The sequence below is a fragment of the Sciurus vulgaris genome (genome assembly GCF_902686455.1).
Source record: "Sciurus vulgaris genome assembly, chromosome: 7".
NCBI lineage: Eukaryota > Metazoa > Chordata > Mammalia > Rodentia > Sciuridae > Sciurus > Sciurus vulgaris.
Genome location: NC_136467.1, coordinates 3,804,191 through 3,831,875, shown reverse-complemented (window position 1 = coordinate 3,831,875; position 27,685 = coordinate 3,804,191). Strand labels below are relative to the sequence as shown.

Sequence of the window (27,685 nt, the reverse complement as noted above, 5' to 3'; positions counted from 1 at the left end):
AAAACTCTCCCAGCAAAATACCTGTTTCCCCTCCAGGAGGTTGCAGGGGCCAAAGGGACAGTCCGGGTACATGTCCCCTTCTCCATGGGATATATATCCCAAATAGAGAACAGATGAGGCTTATTTTCTGAAAATCCTACGAAGTATAGGACGGAGTTCACCTGTATGACTCAGGCTTACCACCTTGGCTGGGCAGACGTGTGCTATATATTGGCTTCCACCCTGACAAATGATTAGCATGCGCACATTTGGCAAGCAGCTAAGGACCATGCCAATCACTGTCATGCTCAAAAAACCCATATCCATCCTGCAGCAGAGGTTACCACCCCACAGATAAACCAGACTGGACAGATCAGCATCAAGCTTCCAGAGTCATTAGTCTCCAGCACATGATTACTTGCCTCCTTGAAGGCATAACAAAAAATCCTTGTACCCAGGTTAACTGGGACAAGGTAAGGGAAATTACCCAGGAAGCTGATGGAAGCCCCAGCCTCCTGTTGGCCCCGCTTACTGAGGCCATTACCAAACAGACCAGCCGAGACCTGCACAGTCCTGATGGCTTTCTCTTTCTCCATTTTAACTTTATCAGCAGGTCTGCACCTGATATCCATAGAAAACTCAGTTAGAAAAGGGCCCCAAGACTCCCCAGTCCAACTTCTAGACACTGCTTTCAAAAAGATTTTAACAATAAGGAAGATGAGGCCAAAAAAGAGAGAGATAAGCATCTTAAAGCTAAATATCAGCTCCTGGCCTCAACCATCCAGAGCCCTAGGAAAGCCCCTATGATTCCTGGCCTCACCAGACCCCTAATCCACCACCCAAACCCTGATTCCAATGTGGGCAGACTGGACACTGGGCAAGAGCCTACCCTAACCCTAACCCCCCACCAAGCCCTGTCCCGATTGTGGGCAATAGGGACATTGGAAGGACACTCCTCCCCCGGTACAGCCATGGAACGAGGGAGCGTGGGCCCCACCGACCCTGCGGCCTCAGGTGGTACGCAGAGGAGGCCTGCTATTCCACTGTGAGTGACACTGAGACAAGCCTTTCCCTTGTGACTCAACGGCATGGTCCCACTTTAAGGAGATACCCCAACCATGGCAGTCTTGAATACCCCTATATATCCACTAACACACTTCCCATTTTTTGCATATTTGGATTCCTCTTATCATTCCATTTTTTTTGGTTGTGCCCCATCCTCCGACTGGGTCAAAATCTCCTCCACAAATTAAAAGCCTCCATCATTATTCCCTCTTTAAAGTCCATCTTTTTAATACATTCTAGCCCAGATCTGGTCCCTGTGCCCCCTAAGCCTCCTTGAGTGTTCTTTTCTGGATAGGATTAACTCCAGTCTGGAATACTTCTCAAACTAAAATAGCTAAACACCATTCCTTGGTTCACATCCAACTATAAAAACCCCACTCACTATGTTACCCTTCCCCAATATCTTTCAAGCCCCTGAACCCTCAGAGGTTCAAAGCCCATCATCTCCTGTTTACTAGAGGCCAGCTCCTCAGTAGCCCACTCTCCTCACTCCCCCTCTCTCAGAGTGAAAGACCCAATGGCCAATTCTGGCTAGTACGGGATCTCAGAAAAATCAGTGAGGCGTCGTCCCCACATACCCTGCAGTACCAATCCCTACACATTTTTATCTCATATCCCAGCCTCCACCATACATTTCCAAGTGTTAAACCTGAAAGATGCCTCTTTAACTATTCCCCTTCATCCTGCCTCACGCCCACTTTTTCCTTTACCTGGACAGACCCACACACTAAATAGTCTCAGCAGCTCACCTGGACAGTTCTTCCACAAGGCTTCCACGACAGCCCCCGCTACTTTGGCCAGGCTCTTCAGTGCAACCTGGCCACCCTAAATTTCTCCCCTAGCCACCTCACACAGTATGTAGATGATCTCCTGCACTGCACACTTTCACTAGAACATTCCACACATCAAACTACTGCCCTCCTTAACTCCCTGGCCTCCTGGGGGTACCACGCTTCTCAACCTAAGGTCCAGCTATGCACCCCTCAGGTGCAATATTCAGGCATCCTATTAACCCCACTTCCCACACCATACCCCCAAAGACACTCCAGGCATTCAAGGACATTCCCTACCATCAACCAAAAGGGACATGTTGTCCCTCTTAGGTCTTTTTAATTATTTTTGCATTTAGATATCAAAAGTCTCCCTCATAGTCAAATCTCTTTATGAAATTTCCAGAGGGAATCTTTCAGATCCTCTCCCATCTCCCTGTTCTTTTTCTTCTACCATTCCTATTCTCCAGACTCTCTTCTTAAATATCCAACTTTTACTTGCCGAACTCTAATAAGTCTTTCTTCCTGTCACTCCTCTCAGAATACAGACGAGCCTTGGGCATTCTTAACCAGAAGTCAGGGAATACCCGAACCCCGCTGTATTCCAATCCAAACAATTAGACTTAGTTGGTCAAGGCTGGCCCCAGTGCCTCAAGGTTTTAGCGACAGCAGCCTTCCTGACCCCTGAGGACACAAAATTTGCATTATATCAACCCATTACTGTTCTTACCACATACTCCCTCCCAGATCATCTCAGTCATCGGTCATTTCTCTCCCTTCCCCCAACCAGAGTCCAATTACTGCATGCACAATTTCTGGATCCCCTAACTACCTTCCAGAAAGACACCTCCATTAAACCCTGCCCCTCCTCTCCTGACAAAAACCCCCTCTGTCCCCGTGATTTCTCACTCTTAATTTCTTAATGAACCCCTTTTCACATATAACTGAATCTGTTGATCCACTTGCCCAAAATTCCTAATGACACTTTCTCAAATGTCCTTCCACTTTTCTTAACAACACTCAGAGACAAATTAAATTCATCATATTTGCTCCCCCTTCACTTTTCTCCTCCTCAAACACTAGACCTCATTTTGGGTCTCTGGCTCCAAGGGGCATTCACTGACTGACCCCCCAACCCAAATTTCTTTCTTCTCCATATGTTTTCTACATATGATATTTTTTTGTAAAATATTTCTTTTAGATATTGATAGACCTTTATTTTATTCATTTATTCATATGTGGTGCTGAGAATCAAACCCAGTGCCTCACACATGCCAGGCAAGCGCTCTACCACTGAGCCACAACCCCACCCCCTACATATGATCTTTAACAGTCACATAGGACCTGAAAATAGGGGCAAGAACTGCCTGATTCCTGGTTACTCCCGCTTATATTGCCCTTAATATTCATCTTTCTCATAATAGCTTTTCTTCCCTGTATTTTTAATTTTATACAGAAACAGCTTCTTAGTAAGGTAAGCCAGTTAGCCCAAACTGGCTCCTATGAACATCTCAAAGCCATTCTCCTGCATTCACAATCTGAGTTCCTGAAATCACAACAAGGAGAGACTGCCTATAGTTACCCTGAAGCTCTTTCCATAGACTCCCCTCTTCACTTCCAACCACTGGAATCTCTGTGTCCTCTCCCAGAATTTTCAAAGGGGGTCCCCATACTTCATCCCTTAACAGCAGGAAACAGCCAGATGTGAGACTGACACCCCAATTCATATATCCCTTTCAGAGTCTAGAATGATTTGAACAATAGGCCCCAAAGGATCTTACATTCCTATTCTACTACCTGCCCTCCCTAAATGATCCCACCACCAAAACTCTTCCCTGCCCCCCACCCATCAAAAGGGCCTGCTCCTCCTATGACCTGGTTCTGCTATAAAACCCAGACCCTCTGGTGGCCCACCCATCTTTGCTCCCAAAGATGTGCCCCTCTAGTGCTGAATAAAACATCTCTGGTCCATGAGGTTTTTCTCTTTGTAGTCCCTTCCATGTGTTTTCACCTCTAAATAAAGCTATTTTTTAAAATGTAGTAATAATAAAGGACTAATTTATTGATTAGTAAGTGCTTCTTATAGTATAAGCCCTGTCAGTTCACATTATATCTTTACATTTTTTCTTCTTCTTAATACTAATTCCCTGATTAACAAATTCATTAAATTTTGCCAGAATAAGACAAAGCTATTTTTTAATATCCATCAATTATTCTCTTTTATGTCCAGGTAAAACCATCAAGATAATTGATAATATAAAGAATACTTTGAACTTAATAATTCCAAGTATTTCTAACAGCCTTTAGAAAATACTGTCTCTTCAGCACACTGAAGACAGCACAGTCTATACTTGTCTGTTATGAGGTCAAAGAAAAGCAGATCACTGGGCACCAGTAAACTTCCAGATGGAGAAACCCTTATTGCAGAAGATCACTGTACTTTGAAATAGATCAGAAAAGTGAGAAGAAAAATGAGCTTTCAGCAAAGCACAGGGCAGGGCACAAGTGGTGTCATCCATGGGGCACCACATGTGGTGTGTGGGGACTGGAGCCATTCAGACAGGGAAGGCTCCAAGCATTAGAGCAGTAGCACTGGGCAACATGGCCAGGGTTCTACCTCACAGAGCTTCCAGGTCACAGTGCCTGCTAACCTTTCAGGAGAGAAACAATTAAGACAAAAACCAAGCAGAAGAAAATTTAGGATGGAGAATCATTGGGAATCCCTAACATGACCTACATGTAAGATATTCTGGAAAAATATAAAGAGGAACCAAAAGTCATTTCAAAGTACAGCTCTCCATTAAATAAAAAAATCTGAGATGTTTTCAAAAATTTTATCCATACCTCCTCCCCCAGATTTTAACAGACATGACAAACAGATGTACATACATTCTGAAACACCACATTTTCATATTTAATAGAGCATTTATGTCTAATATACAAAAAACACCATTAAGACCATGGATCTAATAGTTAAATAGAATTATTTTCAAGACAAAAGACCACCTACCATTATGTGTTCAAGTAGAGAATCTATTGCAACTATATTATCAAAATATGTTCTGAAAAAAAGGAACATAAAATCTGATAAGTAAACTTATTTAGATAAGTACAGTACATATTAAACTTGAAACACATTTTCTGTATTTCTCTATAAATGTAAAGATATGTATTGTTTGATTTTTGTTTTTATAGGAAAAACAATATTATTTGAAAAATATAAATCACACTTTATCACTGTGTTCACAGAAGGACTAATTTCAGGGGTTACATTCAGTAATTACTTTATTGCTAAGTACTGAAGTGGAGAGAAACGTTGAAGAATTTCACTAACACTAAGCAGGACTAAATTTGGGACAACCATATTTAATATTCCCTGAAATAATTTTTATTTAATGACCTGAAATAAAAATGAATTTTCTAAATCTCATCAATGTGGTTAAAATGTAAATTATCACTGAAAAGCTGGAGTTAAAAGTTACTTTAATCTTATTGAGAAAGCAATGTAATTCATTTGAGAAGAAACATCGGAAACCAAATAATGATTAAGATCTAATGACTATATAAATAAAATACATTCTAAGTATTATAAGTGGCAAGTATATGTTTTAAAGGTATATGGCATATTTATTAAAATGCAAACCCCAGAAAGATGAGTCAATGGGCAAAGGCTAAAAGAACATACTACTCTCAGTTTAGGTACATAAAAATTTAGCAATATTCTCACAATTAAGATGACTTTGATATAAAGGATAAATTATTCAGCTTCAAATCACTGAGACTTAGAATGCACTTGACTACTCTGTACACTAAAGAATATACTACCTAAAGAAGATGGTGATGCAAATGAATTTCCCATTGGGGAAAAATAGGAGGGAATAAAGTGTCACATGAGACAAATTTGTTTGATTTTGGAACACCTGCAAAATATGAAAATACATTAGCCAAGGAAGGTGCAGAAGTTTCCTTTCTATGTGTTTTGAAGTAATAAAATCATGAGTCCTGGAGATTTAATGTTGAATTCTGTTCACCTAAGTCAGCATAGGTGACCAAAAAAAAGCTTCTTCTTGGTGGTAAGACTGTTACATGTCACTGCAGAGATGTGCAGAGATAATGCACCTCCCAGCTGCTGCAGAGGCCAGGGCAAACAGGTGACTAGCTCTTTAGTACATGCCTGAGAGGACGTGACCCCAAGTTACCTTGTCCTGGGGCATGTTTTAGGTTTCAGTGATTCATGAGAAGTCAGATATACAGAAGATCTCCCATGCAGCAGGCAAAACCAATAGGAAAATGGAATTCAATCAATATGTATGTGTAACTGCTTTTATTACTAGCCCGAGGGAGTTTTTTTAGCAAAATTCAGGGAAATGGAACATTTTCTCCAAAAGGTGTCTGAGACACTACACACAGAAAAGTTAAAAATAAAATATTAGTAATCTTGTTTAAAGTGACATCATTGGAAAATTCTGGAAAGGGAAAAAAATTTAAATATATCATTTTCTCTCCTGTTGTCTGTATTCTCTTGTAAAAAATACTTAGTAGTTTTAATGTGTTCTAAGAGTCTTTTTAGAAAATGAATATCAAATTGAAAATTAAGATCATCACGTATACATCTTCAATCTTTTGCTTACAAGATAAACATGTATGAGGATATGATTTTATAATCCAAAATACAATATTTTTTTCCAGTTACTCATATAATAAAGGCTGATCTTTAGTTACTAGAGGCAGCAGATGGTGACCTACCCCCCAGGACCTGCACTCAAACCACTGATCATGAAGGGGCATTATACCCCTAGAAATGAGCACTTACTTTGATACATCAAGGAGAAAGTCATTCAATTCAGTTTGTTTTGCAAGACCTCTGCATACCTGCCATGTAAAACAGTGGCTATTAGTTACAAATGATTTTGGCTTACAGAGAATAAAACACCTAGGATACTATTAGTAATACAATCGCTTGGTTTACAATGTAATAATAAAGCTAATAACTATTAATATTCATTGAGTACTTAAGTGTGCTAAACATTGTGTTAAGCATCTTATTTTTACTATACATGCAATCACAAGATGTTTAAGGCAGAGAATAAGTGAACAGAAGGATTAAATAAACATTTTAAGAAATAACAAAATATCCTAAAATCCCAAACTAAACATGAGGTCACATATTAACCTCTACTCCAGTCTCCAATCCTTCAGTGAAAATAAATGTTTTCTCCTAGGAAGACCCTGAAAAACATCCTAAAGACTCACCTGCACCTGATGTATTGCTACTGAAGCCCAGGCAAGATTTGCTGTTGCAACCTAAAAGAAAAATTAAAAATTAAAACAAAAATTTAAAGCCCATATACATATATGCTTATATATGTATATAAAACAAATTTTTAATTAATCGTAGGCATCCCAAAACGAAGAATTTTCTGAGGTCCTTGAGCATTTGTACATTTTGCCAAATATACCAAATATTAACAAAGTTTATCTTATATTTCCTCTTCTACTTAATTGACTTTAATGCTCTCTTGTCCATTTTAATTTTTGATAAAATGGAACATAATTGATTTACAAGAGGGCTATCATCAAATTATTTTAACATAAAATGATTATTTTTCACTTTAACAAAAATACTATTGAAAAGGCCTCTATGGACCACATTAAAATGATACGACTTTCTAAGAAGCCAAAATCTGCATATATACTAGCTGGCAAGTTCTCAAGTGACTTGCTATTCTTCTTTCACCATTGAATCATTTAACACATATCTTCTGGGTGCCAGGGACTATTCTACGAGACCTATCAGTAAGTAACACCAACAACAAAATGGCTTTGAGTGTTGGGAGTGGGGAGAGCAAGAAAGGAGAGCAAAGGACCTGAGGCATGCATCGGTGACAGGTACCACGGTGAAAACGACGTGGGCAGAGCAAAGGGACACTGAACGGGGCTGTTGAAATGCACAGCAAGGGTTCGGGGCAGGCCTCCCTGAGGCGGTGAGCTCTGAGGAGGCGCGTGAAGGAGGCGTGGTGAGGGGGACAGGGCCACACATTCCAAGCAGGCTCTCTGACCCGCAGTGCCACACCCGAAGGTCCAGTGTGTGAAGGAGTGAGGGGACAGCTGGACTAGCAAGAGGGGGCACTCTCAGGCCAGTGACGGGGTCAAACCACTGCAGGGCTTGGTCCATCCTGGATGTGGAGGCACACCATGTTAGAAGTAGGGTTTGCGTTAATGAGTTCATTCCAAGTCAACAAATGGGGAACAGAACTCATGATTTTCCTGATGTATCCGACACTAGAAACTTTTCTCAAGACACAATGCAGGAAGAGGATATTTTTAAGAAGACAAACACAATAAGAGCATAAAAAAAATCTTCAGAATCATCCTACTACTTTGTTTGGTTCACATTATGTCATACTTTTTATTGTTAAAATGTTTTTGGCTGTTGAGGGTTTTTTTTGGTTTTTTTTTTTTTTTTTTTTTTGGTACCAGGGATTGAACTCAGGAGCACACAACCACTGAGCCACATCCCCAGTCCTATTCTGTATCTTATTTAGAGTCAGGGTCTTACTGAGTTGCTTAGCTCCTCAGTAAGCAGCAGCTGAGTTTGGCTTTGAACCCGTCATCCTACTGCCACAGCCTCCTGAGCTGCTGATTACAGGCCTGTGCCCCCATGTTGAGCTGTTAAAATGTTTTCTTACAGAAAAAAAGACTACATTTCTAATCTAAAGGGTCTCTACTATAAACAACTGCAGGACAAAAATCAGGTCTTTAAAACTCTTAGTATTAGTATCAGTACCAACACACTGTTAAGTAAATTGTGATTTTAAATATTCACTGGTGTCATCAGGATCTGGTGACCTAAAGTCCTAGTGGCAGTTCCTCAGGCTCACCTCCTGATGACTGAGGCAGAAGGCCTCCTTGCCCCAATGCCGATAGAGCTCAAGAATACCAATCAAATCGCCAATTGCAGTGACAATTGGCAAGCAGAGAACAGACTGGATGCGAGTCCCTGATTCCAGTCCAGTGCCTCTTGGAAATCGTTCATCCTGAAAAGTAAAAGGGAAAAGATGTAAATTCAGTGAAAAAAACAGAATCATTATGTTATGGCTCTTACTTCCATGATATTTATAACTGATAATAAGCAGTCCTTTCCTAAGGGAAACCAAATCATGACAGTTATAATGAACTTGTTTAAAAGGTTTATTTTTTGTAACATGGAACCTATACCCCAATATTGCTTTAATGCTTCTTTATCTTTGTATTATATAAATTTAATAAATAAATGACATGTCAATTTTGAGCAATAATAATAAAAGTAATGGCAAAGGCTGACATTTTTTCATCTCCTTCTGTGCCATAACTGTCCCACGGCTTCACAGGTATAACAAGAGTAAAAATTAATACAGATGTAAACACCACATGAAGACACTTAAGTGTAAATATTTCTTTTCTTCTATTTTTAAGGTTATAAAAGAGCATGTTAATAATAGTCATTCTCATTGAACCTCAAAGGCCCACATTAAGCATTTCAAATCATCAAATAATTATCAATTACTTATCATAGCAATGGAAACTGGCTCTCTGACTTTAATAATTTTCTACCATAGCAAAATCACTCAGAGGAAGTATAGGGAAATGGAATGATTCAGATCAAGAACACCAGGTCTCTGGGTTCCGTTTCTACTGTCTGTAGGAAGCTATCAGGCATGAATTACAACTTTTCAGGAATCAAGAATAGTATGAATCTCTCCTTGTCGTTTACAGATCTTTGGAAGTCTTGCATATACAATAGAACATTTTCAAATGAGAACCTATATAGAATCTTCTTTTAACCTCTCTCCTTCCTTGGTCTCACATTCATTTTCTCTCTCCTCTCTTTCTATAAAGCAACAAGTTACCTGATTTGTTCAAGATTTTATAGTGGCAAAACCAACATTAAAACCCAAGTCTAGACTCCAAGTTAAAGTCTGTACTCCTTGTAGTAACATTTCATTAAAAGGTCTGTCAGAATGCAATGTGGAAGGCTGCGTGAAGGGTTCCAATTTGTCGTGTCTCCACGGTCATGTTCTCTTTTACTACCCCTTGAACACCAAGTCTGGGCCTGCTCCTGTGATCTGCTCTGGCTAATGGGAGGGCAGCCAGTCTGAGATAAGCAGAGGCCTGAAAACTCACACATTTTCATTTCTTCTGGGACTCCTGTTACCATCCTAAGAACATGTCAGGCTAGCCTTAACAGAGGGAAGACCGTGGAGAGGTGAGGCCGCCCAGAGACAGCCAGCAAGTAACTGCTGGCCAACAGTGAGATCAGCAAAAGGGGCCGGTCCTGAGACTCATGAGAAACAGCAAGTGGCTACCACATGGTGCTACTAAAGTTTGGGGTAGTTTATCATAAAGAAAGAGATAATTCATTTATGCACTCCCTGGCAAGATATGAAGCATGAAAGACTGATCATTTCATTTACATGACATACATGAATATAAATATATATTTTAACGTTAATCATACTGGCACAAATGGAAGTACAAAGTCTTCAAATCTAGCTACTAGTTAGTATACTAGAATTAATTTTCTGGTGGAGGCACAGTGGCATATGCCTGTAGTCCCAGCAACTCGGAAGGCTGTGGCAGTAGGAATGTAAATTTGAGGCCAGCCTCAACAATTTAGCAAGACCCTGTCTTAAAATAGAAAATAAAAAGGGTTGGGATGTAGTTCAGTGGTAGACCATCCCTGGGTTCAATCCCCAGTACCACACACACATACACACACACACACACAAAAAAAAAACAAAAAAACAAAAATAATTTGATTTTCTGAGTATGAAAATTAATTTACATATGAATTCATTAATTTTGCTTTAGTTTTTATAATGAAATGGCTCAAATTACACATCAAAATGATACACCATCTCACTTAATTGAATCTTTCAGACTAAAAATGTCACAAAGAGTGAAAAGCCCTTTACCCCAAGGATGTCCTCCACCAGCAGTGTTTTCCTGGACTTGGCCACGTAAGCAGAGATGGTGGTGCCCTGGGTGATGGGCCCGGCGGGGATGAGTCGAGGCTTTCCTTCCTTTATGCCGGGTGGCGTGAACACGCAGAGACTCTAGGAGGAAGAAGGGGACACATTGCATAGTCTCTTCTGTACCTCGCTATTCCCCACGACTCATGAACAGTCTGCGAGCCCATTAGCAGACATGTGGGGAGAACTGTCGCTCCTGTGACTAATTCACACAGCACACAGGTTTGAGATGGGACTTAAAGGATGTGCAGGCACAGAAAATCTCGTAAAATAGCCTCTATTTTGATACCTGAAATGTGGAAAATGAGAAAAAGTGTATCTGTCATTGGGCTCAGTAAAACTCCCTTGAGATTTGACTGGTACACCTGAAGACAGGACCAGCAGCAAGGGATCTGGTTACATTTTTTACTATCATTAAAAACATTTCTCAGATTTATTCACATTGCTTAAACTGACTGTCCCATAAAATTGTAGATTCAGAATATTCTCAATGAAAAATTTGCCCTTCTCTGAAAAACCAATCTTGGTGGTCTTTCCAAATGACTGAGTGGAGAATGATTGTTTAAAAAATAAATCCATTTTCAAATAATAAGGATCAGTTATTTTGACAAAATCCAATCACATTTTAAAACTACTGCCTACTAAGTAAGAACTAACAATCAAAATGAATCATCTAGGGTTTGTGGGCAGTGTTTTGGTGTGGTTGCCTCAGGGTTAGCTACTCACTCCAGGCAAACTCCCCTTCACCTCGCTTACTCTCCTCAGGTTGGACTGCTGTAATTAGTGGTTAAAGACTTGGAAGCAGGAAGGGTCAGAGGATCCTCTTAACCTAAACACACTCCTACTACTGCTTGCTGCAACTGAGGTAGTTCTAAGGTTGAGACCCTGAGCTAAATGCACTTAATAACTTATCAGAGAAGTAGTCTTCAAACTCTGTAATATTAAAACATTCTTTCTTTGAGTATCTTACAATCACAGGAGAATGAGCCCTATAAACCTGAGTTCCTTGGTTAAGTCAGTAGGGAGCAGGAAAGCAGAGTTTAGGATTAACCCAAGCAGCATTCACTATATCACCATTACAAAGGACCAGCAGCTACATTCAACATGTTTATATTCCCAAGTATGTTACGACTGTGCTTAAAGAGTATTTTCTGTTTAGTACAATGCATGTGAAAAATATGTATAAATGGTTCTTCAAAATAGGATTAAACTGTATAAGTTTAAGTACAAGGTATACTCTTAAGAGATCAAAAATCTCAAGAGATCATTCTGTTTTACCTTATTCATTTCTTAAAAGCCTAGTAGTCAGTGACACTTTTTAAAATCACTATAATTTCATTTTACACCCATATACATGTGACCTAGTTGTCATTGGCCAAATACAAGTCAGATGTCATCCTTTCTTACAAGTGAGGAGGAGAGAGAAATGATTCAGGAGCAGGAAGAAGAGATGGCTGCAAGAAAAAAGCTACAAGCCTATGGTTTATTCAGCTTGAAGAAAATCTGAATTGCCAATTATTTTCTCAAACTGTGAGGAAATCAGTTATAAGAAGGATGCTGAGCAACTGTTCCATTTCTCTACCAACAACAGAATTGCAGGAAATGAACTTAAACTGAACTGAGGGGTTCAGATAACTCTTCCAGAAGAATGTCCTATGATCAATCTGCTGCAAACTTCCTACAGTAGCTTTGGGTTTTATTTTTCGTTCTTTTGGTCACAATGTTGGCTCTGTCTGTTTGAAGACATGCAACACGTTAGCCTTCACTATTTTAAGTTCAATTTATATATTCAAATTATATTCAGCTATATAATTCAATAATGGTAGAATATATATGTTCCTAAATTATTAAATGAACATTGATTTAATATCATAATATCCTCTCTACCTCTATGTAGGGTTCCTGTATGATGCACAAGAAACAGATAAGCAAACACTATACTGATGGGTAGAAGGGCATTTCATAGATTATTAGGTAAGCCAGAAATAAAAGGTTTAGATATCTTTCAATTATTTCCTATAATCTAGAAAACATCTCCATGCAGATAACAAATTATCAAAAAGTAAATAATTCTTAACAGTGGAAACTATACACTTGTTTTGCTAATGAGTTCATGCTTTCTGTTCTGTTCATATATTTATCAAACAGAAATGAAGATCTGAGAGGAACTGCTAACAGAATATTGAAAACATTGCAATTTAAATGCCGAAAACTCCAGCAGAAGGGCAAATGAGGGGTGGCCTAGGAATGCGCCCCTGTCCCCGATGTGTTTCCATACCTACACACTCTATTCTATAGTAGCAGCTCCCTACTCTTTCTCTTTTCTTCCTTCAGTACACTTTACCTGTTCAAAATCTCCTTTTATTTCTAACTGAGGACCATTCACTGGTTAGAATTACATGTTTTGGTACAACACAACCTGTATGGTTTTTGTAGTTGAAAGAAATTATGGGTAGTTATTATTGCAGATACAAAACATTAATAATGAACCTCTAAATCAGGGGTGACTACTACACACATTCGGGGTTGGGAAAACGTTGATTAAATCTACCTTTATTTAACAGAAATAGTCCAATGGAAAGCCACTGATGAACTGCCACATTCAACACACACTCAATCTTCACATACATGTGGGGCTGGTTTTTAACTCTCAATTCTCTATCACTACGTTTTTTTGTGTAACACATTGTTTAAGTTATTATAAGTTTAAAGTATATTTTATGATTTGGCAAACAAATCTCAGCTTAGTTCTTAATATTTCAGAATAATCATAACTTATTTTATAAAACATTTTGCATTTTCATTGGTGAAGAGTCTGCATTAATAAATTAATGTAAATTAAGTAATAATGTAATGTAAGTAAATTCTAAAGAAATTTACAAAGGAAATGGGGATTTTACTTTTCAAAATCTATCAATATAATTTTTGACCTAAGGATTTGACTGGGATATTCAAATTAAAAAGACTACAAAAAATGTTATGCTTATTATTTTCAAAGGAGAATGAATAAGAACATGACCAAACAACATTTTGTAACACAGCAATACTCTCATGTGTATATGTTCATAATGTCCAATTTATCCATAAAATTCATTTTTAAATGAAAGGGAAAAAATCTGATGTTTCACCTGATAAATGTATGCTGGCATCTTTCTTTCCATATACAATTCAAAGATCACTTGATTCGCAAAACTTAACTTCATTGTTAAGAGGTCTACTCCCCACAGGTTAAATTTTAGAAATGTATTTTAAGAAAACAAAAAGCTTACTGTTATTTTCCCTACATGACACTAGATGGCACTGGATGGTAAACAAATGTAGACTCTACGCAGATGACTGTGAGCAACTCCTCTCCCACTCTCATCCAGACTTGACATATGGACAGTGAACTTTGCACAGTTCTTAAAAATAGACCTGCTAGAGTTTATTATGTAGTTGAAAAAAATCCCTAATTACTATAGGCTACCAACTCTAAGTACAAAGAATACAATATATTCAGGTAACTTTTTATGGTTGTTACAGATAAAATTTGGATTCCTCTGCTCTCCTATTTTTTTCTAATTTGTACCCCAAGTAGCAAAACTAATTGAAATGTAATCTTCCCAGTCTGGGGGTAATAATAAAGTAATATGAAAGGGGAAAAGTCTATGACTTGGAAGAGGTAGTGTGTTAGAGTAGAAAGAGCACATCTCGTCTTTGTGAAAAGCATAAAAACTTTGAAATGGAGCCTCTGGGATATGACTCCAGAAAAGACGTTTTGCTGGAGGTTGAGACTAGGGTTGACTAGATTTTGAATAGGAGCTGTATGAACCTGAACAGTCACTTAGCCACACGAGACACCTTTGTTAACTCATTGGAAATATGAAAAGATCTGATTATTTTTGAGTGTCTCTCGTAGCTTAATATCGTAAGACTCTAGGGGGTTTACGGGCATTTAATTGTCACGTTCAAACATTTTTTAAAAAATAACAAAAAAACTGCTAAACTAAGCTAAATAATAAACCCTATAAATTACGGAGAAATTATTTCAAAAATAATCAAAATATGAAAAACTTTCAGTGACATTTAAAAGTGAGAATTTTAAGTATAATCAGAGTTCATAAAGTTTATAGCTCTTATAAGCAACTCATGGATAACACAAGACAAAGTATACTAATAACACAGAGTGTGCTATATACCCTGTGGAATATATGTCAGAATGTGTGACTGAGTACAAATGAACAAAAAGAATGAAAACATTAAAACTGAAGCAAGAATTTAATCACAGCAAATTAATTTTGTCCAAAACATATCTCAAGGGTACCTTGTGTATGTCAGACACTGTTATGTGCCCAGACACAAAATAATATTGTTTCCTTGAATACCTCTGGATTTCTCAAATTTCTCTTGCCCCCTTCTCATCTACTATGAGATAGGTCTTCAAATACCCCCTCAGATATTAGCTCATCATCAAATCTACTTTTACATGAAGCAACCCCTTCAAATTCAAGATCCCAGGGCATCCACCGTGCCCTGCTCACTGTCAGCATACAGGACTACAGATGGGGTAACTGCTGATCTCTTTCTCTCCTGCTCTGAGGTCTTATTTACTCTTTGTATACTCAGCAGTTTAGCATAGTTTCTTGGTAATCCACAGTTGTTTAAAATGATTTATTGAATGAACAGCATCTTTGATATAACACCGAAGCAATAGAGAATATTAAGGTTTACAAAGTTTAGGAATCTGCCAAGCTCACAATTATTAAGTGGTGAATACATATCCAACTCCAGAACCAAAAGTGGTTCAAAGTTAAACTACTTGCTGGGAAGTAGACCTCCTTTGTTCAGGTTCTGAAATGGTGTGGGGTGCACAGGCATTCCAAAGGGTTGCCCGGCAGCAGGTGGGAACTGAAGCTGTCTGGTTCACCAGTGTCCCTGGCTGGCACCGAGCTGTACCACAGCTGCTGCTCAAGCCCAGTCTATCTAATAAATGTGCTGCTGGTTTTAGAAAGGTAATGCTTCAACACTATTTTCAATTTGTTCCTCGGCACTAGACAATTAAGGTATCCATTGTCATAAGTATTAGTAGAGCAATTTATATGTTCCCTGAAAACTGTCCTACATTTTTATATTTATTGGTGCGAATATCCCCTAAAAATTAATCATTTTCACTATATCTATTGTTTTACTTTTTAATCAACATATATTATTATGCTTTCTCTCTTTTAGTTAAAAGTTTATCTGTGTTGTCTAAGATTTCTTTGCTTACACAGATTTTCTTTTTTCTCTCTACAAGGGTTAAATGCATAAACCCCAAGAGGCAGAGATGTTTTAGTGTCCAGGATAGTGTCTACCTTATAGTTGCCCCCAAATATGCACTGACATAATCAGTTAACCTATTTTTGTTCTCTTACTTATTAATGCTTCAAAAATACATACAAAATGTCTTAACAGTTTAAGCAGACATATATTCCAGTATGAACAACTTGTTCAGAGAGATTTAGTAATACTATAATTAATTTTATTAAATATTACTCTCTAAATATTCATTTAAATATATTTGGCAGTTTTCTTTGTACAAGGAGTTTCTTAGTATATTATTTAATTTCCAAGATTTCATTTCCTTTGTTTTTAGCCTTGTGGAAATCCTAAGAACTCTTAAATGGAATAAATGCATCAGAGTTAGGGGGCAAGTCCAGAAAAGACCAAGTTGGCAAATTCTAAAATAATATACTATTTACCATATATATTATTTGGATAAGCCTAAGTGATGATATTACTAATCCTCTCTAATCGTTTTGGTTAGGTGTCAAAAACTAAAAATACTATTGTATTTCCATTCATTTTTCTTGGTTTGTTTTCTTGAATTGTTCTGCTTCATAAATTTGAATCAATAAAATAACTTGTAATGAAGTGTACAAACTTCATTACAGCTCTACCTTCATGCTAAACCTTTCACACATAAAAGTGATCTTCTCTAAATTAATGCTTGAGTTTAATATCATCACTGATCTTAGGGCATCTGTTTTTCTTGTATCTGTGTTTTCCTGTAATAGAAGACAGTTTTGTTTTCTTTGGGTACTAGGGATTAAACCCAGGGGCCCTTAACCAAAGAGTCACATCCCCAGCTCTTTTTATTTTTTATTCTGAGATGGGGTCTTGGTAAGTTGCTTAGGGTCTCACTAAATTGTTGAGGCTGGCTTTGAACTTGAGATCCTCCTGCCTCAGCCTCCCAAGTCGCTGGGATTACAGGCATGCACCACTGTGCCCAGTTTGTTTTGTGTTTAATCTAAAAGGTTTTTGGATTTGGAGTTTTGTTGTTTCTTTTTAACAGCTGGGTCTAGCTCACTTATGATTTTGTTATTATTATATAATGATTTGCACAATCATAAATGCTTCTAGTATGTTTTATGATTTAGTTTTTTTCTAAGCTTCTTAACTTTGTTTTACATAAATTTTTCCTCTCTGATAACTGATTGGCCTTTTTCATTCTATTGGAGAAATTTTGACCTATTTAAATAGGTCACCAATTTCCAGAATATATAAAGAACTCAAAAAACTCTACACCAAGCATACAAATAACCCAATCAACAAATGGGCTAAGGATATGAACAGACACTTCACAGAAAAAGATCTACAAGCAATCAACAAACATTTAAAAAAATGTTCGCCATCTTTAGTAATAAAAGAAATGCAAATCAAAACTACACTAAGATTCCATCTCACCCCAATTAGAATGGCGATTATCAAGAATACAAGCAACAATAGGTGTTGGAGAGGATGTGGGGGAAAAGGTACACTCATACATTGCTGGTGGGGTTGCAAATTAGTGCAGCCACTCTGGAAAGCAGTGTGGAGATTCCTTAGAAAACTTGGAATGGACCTACCATTTGACCCAGCTATCCCACTCCTCGGCCTATACCCAAAGGACTTAAAATCAGCACACTACAGAGATACAGCCACATCAATGTTCATACCTGCTCAATTCACAATAGCTACATTGTGGAACCAACCTAGATGCCCTTCAATAGATGAATGGATAAAGAAACTGTGGTATATATACACAATGGAATATTATGCAGCTATAAAGAATAATAAAATTATGGCATTTGCAGGCAAATGGTTGAAATTGGAGAATATCATGTTAAGTGAGATAAGCCAATGTCAAAAATCCAAAAGACAAATGATCTCACTGATAAGCGGATGATGACATGTAATGGGGGGTGGGAGGGGGGCAAGAATAGAGGAAGGAGGGACTGTATAGAGGGAAAAGAGGGGTGGGAGGGGTGGGGGGGGAGGAAAAAAATAACAGAATGAATCAAACATCATTACCTATGTAAATATATGATTACGCAAATGGTATGCCTTTACTTCATGTACAAACAGAAACAACATGTATCCCATTTGTTTAAAATAAAATGGTATGCATGTACAAAGAGAAACAACAAGTATCCCATTTGTTTACAATAAAAATAAATTAGAACAAAAAAGATACAAAAAAGGGCTAGGGACGTGGCTCAGTGGTTGAGTGCCCCTGAGTTCAATTCCTGGTACCAAAAAAAAAAAGTCTAAAATAAATAAATACTATGTAAATCATATTTCGTTATATCAATTAAAATTATTTGACTCATTTATGAAGAAAACAAAATTAACACTCTTATAAATGCAAGAATTTTATACTTCTTCACATCTTGTTCTTAACCACTGGCATTTGTTAACACAGACTAAAACTGTCATCTCAATCTATTAGATTTTTTATAATTTTGTCACAAACCTAAAATTTTTGTTTTAAGATTTGAGTTAAGACAGATTTTCTAGTGGTAATTTAAAATCCAGAAGACATTTTTAAAAGATTGATAATAATCTTTAATGTTGCCTTTCATGTACAAAAAAAGTGTAAAAAAATACTTAGCAGCTTACCTGTGCAAAAAAAGAAATCTATATATTTGTTTAATATGGTTAGCCTGCATTTTAGAAGTATATAACTTTCTATTACAAGCAATATGGATTAAATAATCTGAATGACACTCTTGAAAAAAACAAATCTTAAAACTACTTAGAAGCTAGATAAAATGCATTTTACAAATACTTTACAGTATAGTTGGTCTGAGACATACGGAAGGAATCTACAGAATTCTAAAAGCAAGAAAATGAAAGAACCCTCTAAGGTAACCAGCCCTCGAGGCTGGCGTCTTCTTGAGGGTATGCACCACAGTATGGTTACATAGGAGACAAGAAAGAAACTGGGACCTTTCTATGCAGGAAGGCTCCTCGGAGGAGACATCAACATCAAACGAGGAAAGGAAAAGGGCATCCGCTTCGGCTAAAGGATGGACTCGCTGACCCTGCAAAGCGATGCAAGGCAACAAGAAGATCTTGAAATCAGTACTAGAAGGAGAATAAAAAAACTCAGGGAAGTGATAACTGTGCGTCCTGTTGATTTGAGACTTAAATACATCCCACTTTTAGTATGAAAACAAAAATCTTCAACCAGATCATTCAATTTAAAATGGTTTTGGATGGTATCTTCAGTGACTAGTAGAAACAAATGGGTGTCTATCACTGGGAACAGAGCAGGGGAGGAACTTCAGAACAAGTGTCAAGAATATCTGTTTTAAAAGTCCAAGGGGGAACATGATTCACAGTGGGGGGGGGGGAAGGAGGAGGGAGGAGGGGGGGGGAAGGAGGAGGGAGGAGAGGGGGGGGAGGAGGGAGGAGAGGGGGAGGAAGGAGGGAGGAGGGAGGAAGAATGAGGAGAGTGAGGAGTGGGGAGGGGAGGGAGGGAGGGGGGAGGGAGGAGGGCTAGAGAGAGATCACTAAACACATGAGCAAATAAGAAACCATTCAAGCAGGAGGAAGAAATGAAGGCGAGAAACTATAACTCAGAAGAAATGTGACAGAGATTCAGTTAATATACTTCAAAAAATAAAATTTCAAGAAGCAGAGGAAAGCTTGAAAATATATCTCAGGAATAAAAAGTTATGATGAAGAACTGAAATGAATCAAAACAAACAAGCTTTATGGGAGCCAGTTTCAAAGATCCAGTTCATCCACCCCAACTCTCTACCCAAAGCATCTCTCAAGAAAGGGCAAGAAGTAGAGCTGTCTTTAGGCAGATGGGAGGGAGACCCCGCTCCTGCTCTAAGAAGAATGACCCCGCAACAGCAGGCTCGCTCTCAGGGCTCTCCTCAGCTCTGTGGGCTGAACAGGCAGGTTCTCAGATTTAGCAGAGAGAAAACCCGAGAAGTTCCAGGCTGGGCCACCTGTCCACTCTGATCTGAAGAAGGGCTGATTCAAGGCAGCCCTGCAGGCCATCTCAGAAGAAGCATTAAGACACGAAGGCCTGTAATTGCACTGAGCTCAATGAGTTGGTTATAAAATAATGGAAAATTGTATAATTTTCTAAAAGGAATTCTTAAGTAAGCCAGGCCCAGAAAGACAAGGTCTGTATGGTCTCACTTGTACCAGGACCCTCAAAGAGCTGGCCTCCTAGACGTGGAGAGCAGTTAACAGTGCTTATCAGAGGCTGGAAGCAATGCAGGGAGCGACTGGCCACGGGGGATTAAGTTGGACAGGAGTGAGACGCGGGAGGGTGACTGCAGAGAACCACAGGCACTCCAAAAGGCAGAAGAACGCATTCTGAGTATCGTTCCAGAGAGCGGGGGCAAAGGTTGGAGGAGGTAAGATAAATTTAATTTGATTTAAACATCACACAGTGGATACATGGATTGAAACATCACATGGTAACTCATTAAGATCTATAGTTTTATGTCTTTAATGTGCCTGTTAAAATAAATTTAATTTGAATTGAAAAGATAAATTTAAAAAACCCAAAATATTTGAAATAAATTTAAATGAAAAGGAAAAGTAATATCCATTTGTTACTTTTGCAGCTTAGCCACTTAAAAATATTACCACTGTCTAAAATACAGGCTAGAGTGCTTGGAAGTGGTAGTAAATCTGAATGATACAATTAAATAAATATTCTTGTCCAACTGCTTCTGTGAAAGGCCCCCAGAGAGAGGCCAGGGGAATGCCAACACTGTAGCAGAGGTCCTTGCGCTAAAGGAGCTTGGAGTCTTGCAGGGTAACAAGCTTCAGGAAGCTATCATAATGCCAGGAGAAACAATGGTTGTGGAATGAAGAGCTAGTAGTCAATTCAATCAGCCCATACTTTTTTTTTTTTTTTTGACATCGGGAAGCAGGGCTTTATTCTGCAACACAGAGGAAACATGCTTTGCCACCTGCCCCAGACGTAAATCGTTATGACTCAGGTACTGGTCAGCAATGCCCCTTATGGACCCCATGCAGGGTTCTAAAGACAAACCAGAGTCCAAAAATTCTGAACTTTCTTCCTAATAACACACCCATATTGTTATTCATTTTTATACTGGTATCAAAAATTATACTAAAAATTTATCACTAAACTAACTTTATTTTTCCCTCTTAAATTTCTTTGCTAAGCCCATTTGCAGCCCATACCTTTTATACAATTGTTTTCACTCTTTGTATTATTGTATTATTCAATAGTAGTATCAGAAATCTCAGAACACTATCTTCTCTATTTCTATAAACATGTTACTTGTCAATGGTACACATTTTGATTACTTGAGAATGCAGGTATCATTATTTCCAAAATTCATCCCAAATAGCAATGCCTAACATATAAGAAATACACAGTAAATGTCTAATAAATTTAGAAGTGAATTTTAAGCCATGAACAAAAGTGTTGTTGACTACGATTATGCTAAAATGTTAAGTACCTGATTTTAAGGCCATAACAAAAATCAAACACAAGTGACTAAGCATCTTGAAATGCTTTTGAAAGGGCCCCGGGTGAGTTACATTTGGCTGCTTTCCACCTAAAGGAGACCAGAAATTCAGGAACAGCCACACCTGAGACTCCTCAAGGGCTGAATGTCCTGAAGTACAGAGCCAGGGCTCAGGGACCCAGGTCAGCAGCTCCATACTAGTGCTCTGACAGAGCTGTCTTTCCAGCACTTATCACACAGACCATGTTAAACTTCTGTTCCCATTTTATTTCACTGTGGATCATGAATACAAAGGGCATAGGCTCTCCTGTATGGCATGAGAGCCCACAATGTTGAAATGACTTTTGTATAAAACACAAATTCTAGACAGGTCATGCTTTTGATATAGGTCACTTAAAGGCAAAAATTAATATGTAAGTGATTAATTTCAAGATTTTATGATAAATGTCATGTTATTCTTGACTGATAATAATCACATCAGGAATTAAAATACAACTGCTTTTAGTACTTAATTGTGATGGGTCTGTTGGTCATACTATAACAATTTTTTTAAATAAAGAGCTTATTATACCATTTACAGCACCAAAATCTAAATATAGATACTTACATTATTGCACTCTCCAAGGAAATACAGTGCAAATCCATCAGCTTTTGTGGCTGCCAAAGTAATAAAAAAGGAAGAAACTAATCTCAGTGGAAGAATATAACATGTATGAATTCTCTACAGTGAGACTCAGACGTGAGCCTGTTGAATGATCTGTTAACACGACCAGTGTCATGCAGAGACAGGACAAAGCCATACATGGCTTCACTCAATAACAGGGTATCCCCACATATTCCTCATCAGTGACTGCAACATTGTGACATTTTCAAACACACACAGCAGACAACATGCCATGCAATGATGTATTTGTCGAACTTGAAATATTCGAATAACATTTTTTAAATTCAAGAATTGTAATTAATTTTTAAAGTATTATATATACCAAAGGTGATATTCATAATAATGAATAATTGAAATAAACATCAACCAAAAGGGAGGAGTGTACACATCTACGTATCCACTGACATGAACGTAACTGATCTAAAATGGCTTCAGCCTCATCTGAAGCAATCACCACAGAAGGAACAGCCTAAGTCTTTTAGGGGCTCCTTTCTATCTGTGTGTCTTTGGGAAAAACATCTAACTTCTGTCCGTGGCTTCTTCATTAGGAAAATGGGTAGGAACAGAAACCCCCACGAGGCGGTCACGAGAAGGAGAGCTAGCATGGAATCCGCGTGGCGAGGTGTTTGCGCACAGTGCATGCGTGACAAACGTCACTCTCCTCATGGCATCAGCCCTCTCACTTCCAAATAGGAAAGAACCAGTTTTCACTGGTCCTAAAAAAAAGTGCACCCTTCTAAAATCTTACTTTTCTGATACAACTTCCTCATTCATTCCCAAGATAAATCATTAATTACTTAGGATATACCCAAATAAATTTAAAATGCTTGTTTCCTTTAAAAATCAGTGGTTTCCTTTACAAATAATACTTTCCAAAGAAATCTTGGTGTTAATTAAAGTCATAGTATATTTAATTTATACATCAGGGAGATACTTACTTGAGATTAGATAATTTAAGAACTTTTAGGTTTGATTCACTCAGCTAGTTTCATAATAAAATATTTTCACTTCAAACTTTGCCCAGCAATAAAAGTAAATGAATGAATTTCATCAGCCTCTTAGTTATTTTCTGCCAGTTTTGGTAATGTAAGAACATAATACGTGGTGAAATCTTCCCCAGGAAATATAAAATATTTCTTACCTATTTTGATTATGCTACTCAATTCATAGAGGAGAAGCTGGTTGTCTCCTCCTGTGTCCAACCGCTGCTCAATATAGCTGTTTAGCTCATACACGACTCCCTGCATATTTGTATCTTGATACTTTGAATAAAAAAATAACAAAAAGGAAATAGTTAAATAATATAGAATAAAAATCTTAGTTGATAAAATGTTACTTAATGCACACATATATATAACTTAAAAACTAGCTGTCTGTTACACTTTTATAAGAGCATGATTTAATACAGCATGATTTAAATATTATAACCTATAATATAAAAAGAATATATTAAGACAATTCTAAGAATTATTTATAAACTTCATCTAAATTATTTATTTTAGAATATCAAATGTCACAAATTATAACTTCATTTCTGAATTTTTATAAGTAACTGCAACTTTATTAGTAGAAAAACAAAACAGAAGTTTGCTCAGTGAGATACTACGATATGCTAGAAAATTTCTCCCCAGTTACTGCACTGGCTGCCATCTGTGTGGCTCAGAACAGGAGCAAGAGGTTTGCACTGTGGCCATGGCCAGTGCAGCAGCCCACAGCCAGACCACAGCACCAGGCTGCAGGAGGGCACCAAGGACAACAGCAGGCTACAGGGAGAAACTCCCATGCCCTGCGGTTTCTTCTCTAAGGTAATGAAAAACAGCCTCTCATTCTCCGCCCTAATGTCAAGCTGCCCTACTAACCCTATTCTCCAAACAACAAACATTATAAACTTTAAAAGTTAAATAAAACTCTGTTGCCCTTTGGCTTAAAATACCCCCAGGACTTCCCACCATGCGGGGTAGAACAGATGCGTTCCTCCTTGGTGGACTGCCACACTGCCCGACGGGGTCACTGTCTGCCTCCAATGCGTCCCCCCTTAACTCCCCAGCCCTTAGTGCTCAGGTCTCAATCGTGGCTCTCCCTGTCCCTGGAGCGCTCAGATGCCTCTCACTCCTACAGGTGCAAGTACCAGCACCATGCTCAATGCACTCTGTGGAGAGGGTGGATAAATGGACTCAGCAGTCAATAATCTGACAAGTGACCATCCTGACCAACTCTTAGAGTAGCCCTTCTGTTGGACACTAGAGACACAGAGTAGACAAAACCAAATCCTGTCCTCTAGGAGCGACATTCTAGCAGGAAGAGCATCAATAAGTAAATAAGGCATTTTTATATGGTTGCACTGTGGGGATGTTGAGTTCCGTGTGCAGGCACTGGGCTAGCTGAACTCTGTCCCCAAAGTGGCCTATACTGAATGATATTAAAACGCCAGAACTTCCCTAACTTCAAAGACTTAGCAGATGAGAATAGCATTCTATTTACCATTGTCTAGTTACATCCTACAGAAGGTCCTCACCGAAGCCCTGCACATGTAAGGAGTCCCAGGTGGGGGACCAGAATGAGTGTGGGAACTGCTACATCCACACATATGCCCTCAATACACCAAGCTGGTACTTGGTGTGGCAGGGGCTCAGTGGCAGCACTTAATGTCCAGAGACAAGGTGAGATGTTGCTAACATAACAGGCAGAACCAAACTTGTAATCAAATGGTTTGACCAGGAGAGATGTTTAGCATTGGCTACCTTATCATGGTGCTCCTGAAATGCAACCAGGCACCCTACTAAAGTTTTTGTTTGTTTTTGGTTTTTCCTTTGTCAACCAAGAAAAATTCTGGCTTAAATGAAGGAAGATCTAACTTGATGAGCACAACAGAAAGCCAGAATACCTCAATGAAGTCCCTGAACTGAGTCAGTTCTTAGACTGGAAAATTTAATTCAAGAAAGGTCTTCCTGAAGCCAGGCGCAGGGGCGCATACCTAAGCCCAGCGCCTCGGGAGGCTGAGGCAGGAGGATTGCAAGTTCAAAGGCAGCCTCAGCAAAACTGAGGTGCTGAGCAACTCACTGAGACCCTGTCTCTAAATAAAATACAAAATAGGACTGGGGACGTGGCTCAGTGGTCAAGTGTCCCTGAGTTCAAACCCAGGTACCAAAAAAAAACAAAAACAAAAACAAAAAAGGATCTTGATACACAGCCAAAATGTACAAAACAGATCTTCCTACTATCTTCTCCAAAAAGGCCTGCAACCCTCTGCCTGGGTAACTGTCAGTAGGAGTGGGGGAATCACAGGACGCTGGCTCCATGCTGACACTAATTCTCAAGAGACCCAAATGCCACTGTGGTGCATCAGAGGGGCTTATGGAGATCGAAGGATCAAAATACTTTTAACTCATGTCCACCTCAGAAGCAAGCCCCAGTGGTTTCTCGCCACCCTGTGGCAGCCACCGTTGTGGAATGCACATGTGGGATAGACTAACTTGGTAACTGGCAAAATCCCCACACTGAAGAATCTTCACCTAGGAAAGGGGTAAGGGGTGAAGAAGTGAGATTTGTAGAAATCGGGGATAAGAGCTTCCCAAGCAGAGAGAACAACAGAAATAAATAAGTGAATATGACCATCACTGCTGGGCTGTCCCTGTGGGTGCCACTCCTCGCATCCCTTAGCCCAGGTCATAACGTTCTAGTTTTTTCTAGCTCTAGACTATTTTTCAGGTCCTGGGCTTGCAGAGGTACCAGTGTCATGGCAGAACCTACACCCGAAACAGGAACACTGGGAATCCTGATGTCTCTATCCAGCACTATGTGGGGTCCCAAAAGCTCATGATGCTTCCTCTGACATCAAAAAACAAGATCCTATTTGAACCATTTCAAGTTTTGAGGAGTTCCAGATGAAACATTCTACTCTAACACAACCTCTCTTTTTACCACTAATCAGAACTACTAGCTCAGTCCTGGGAAAGAGCTTATCGGAAGATGAAGCTAACCCAAAGGAAAGCTGAGCCAAGGGACAGAGACAAAGTCACAGTGCCAGATCTGGAACCTCTAAATCCAGTCATGCAAAAAATCTTCACACCAAAAAGTCTATCCCCAACATTTCTTCTACACAAACAAATACATTGTCTCAATACCTTGATTTGCTTTTCAGGGAAGGGAGATTTGGCTAGTTTTAAGATGGGCTATTAATCATTCAGCAGCAGGGTCCGTATACAAGTGACATACAGTTGACTCTGTCTCCAAAGTCTGACCAGAGGATTCTGAGAATAAGCTCTTCAGTAATGTCCTATAGGAAGTGCTAAGATCAATAACCAGCTATTCTCTATCTCTTTTGGACAGGAAATAGGTTGTCACAAACAAATGAGAACAAGAAGACGTTTTGGGACACAGCTTATCATGAGATATCATTTCATGTCTCTGGGCTTTATGTTTTCTCATTTGTAGAAAAAAAAGGATGAATTACACAGTCTCTTTTTGATTCACGGTACACAAATTGAGCACAACTTTTCGTTTCTCTGGTTGTACAAGGAGTCACACTGTGTAATCATACACGTACTTAGGATAATGATGATTGTCTCATTCCATTACCTTTCCTTCCCCCACCTCCCCACCCCTCATTTCCCTCTACACAATCCATCCTTCCTCAGTTCTTCCTTTACCCCCTCCTGTACCCCATTATGTGACATCATCCACATCTCAGAGAAAACATTCAGCCTTTGGTTTCTTGGGATTGGTTTACCTCATTTAGCATGACATTTTCCAACTCCATCCATCTACCTGAAAATGCCACAATTTTATTCTTCTTTATGGTTGAATAATATTCCATTGTGTATATATACCACAGTTTCTTTACCCATTCATCTGTTGAAGGGCATCTAGGTTGGTTCCACAGTTTAGCTGTTGTGAATTGAGCTTCTGTAAACACTAATATAGCTGTGTCACTGTAATATGCTGATTTTAAGTCCTTTGGGTATAGGCCAAGAAGTGGGATAGCTGGGTCAAATAGTGGTTCCATTCCAAGTTTCCTAAAGAATCTCCACACTGTTACTGAGAGTGGTTGCACCAATTTGCAATTCCACCAGCAATGTATGAGTGTACCTTTTCCCCCACATCCTCACCAACACATATTGTTGCTTGTATTCTTGATAATAGCCATTCGAATTGGGGTGAAATCTTAGGGTAGTTTTGATTTGCATTTCTCTTATTACTAGATATGTTGAACATTTTTTCATATATCTGTTGATTGCTTGTAAATCTTCTGTGACGTGTCTGCTCAGTTCCATAGCACATTTATTGATTGGTTTCTTTGTATTCTTGGTATAAAGTTTTTTGAGTTCTTTATAAATTCTGGAGATTAGAGCTCTATCTGAAGTGTGTGTGGAAAAGGTTTCATAGAAATAGAGAAAGCAATTATGAAATTCATTTGGAGGAATAAGAGACTCAGAATAGCCAAAG

The 27,685-nt window shown here is 38.6% G+C and overlaps 1 protein-coding gene across 1 annotated transcript in view; it reads right to left on the bottom strand.

Annotated features, from left to right (window-relative positions):
- The window catches only part of PDE10A (phosphodiesterase 10A), a 291,313-nt gene that overhangs the window by 77,397 nt on the left and 186,231 nt on the right, over positions 1-27,685 (bottom strand). Inside the window, 7 exon segments of the mRNA XM_079148244.1 lie at positions 4,825-4,876; positions 6,628-6,686; positions 7,068-7,118; positions 8,696-8,851; positions 10,769-10,909; positions 22,184-22,233; positions 23,382-23,502. Coding sequence (XP_079004370.1) covers positions 4,825-4,876; positions 6,628-6,686; positions 7,068-7,118; positions 8,696-8,851; positions 10,769-10,909; positions 22,184-22,233; positions 23,382-23,502 — 630 coding nt within the window.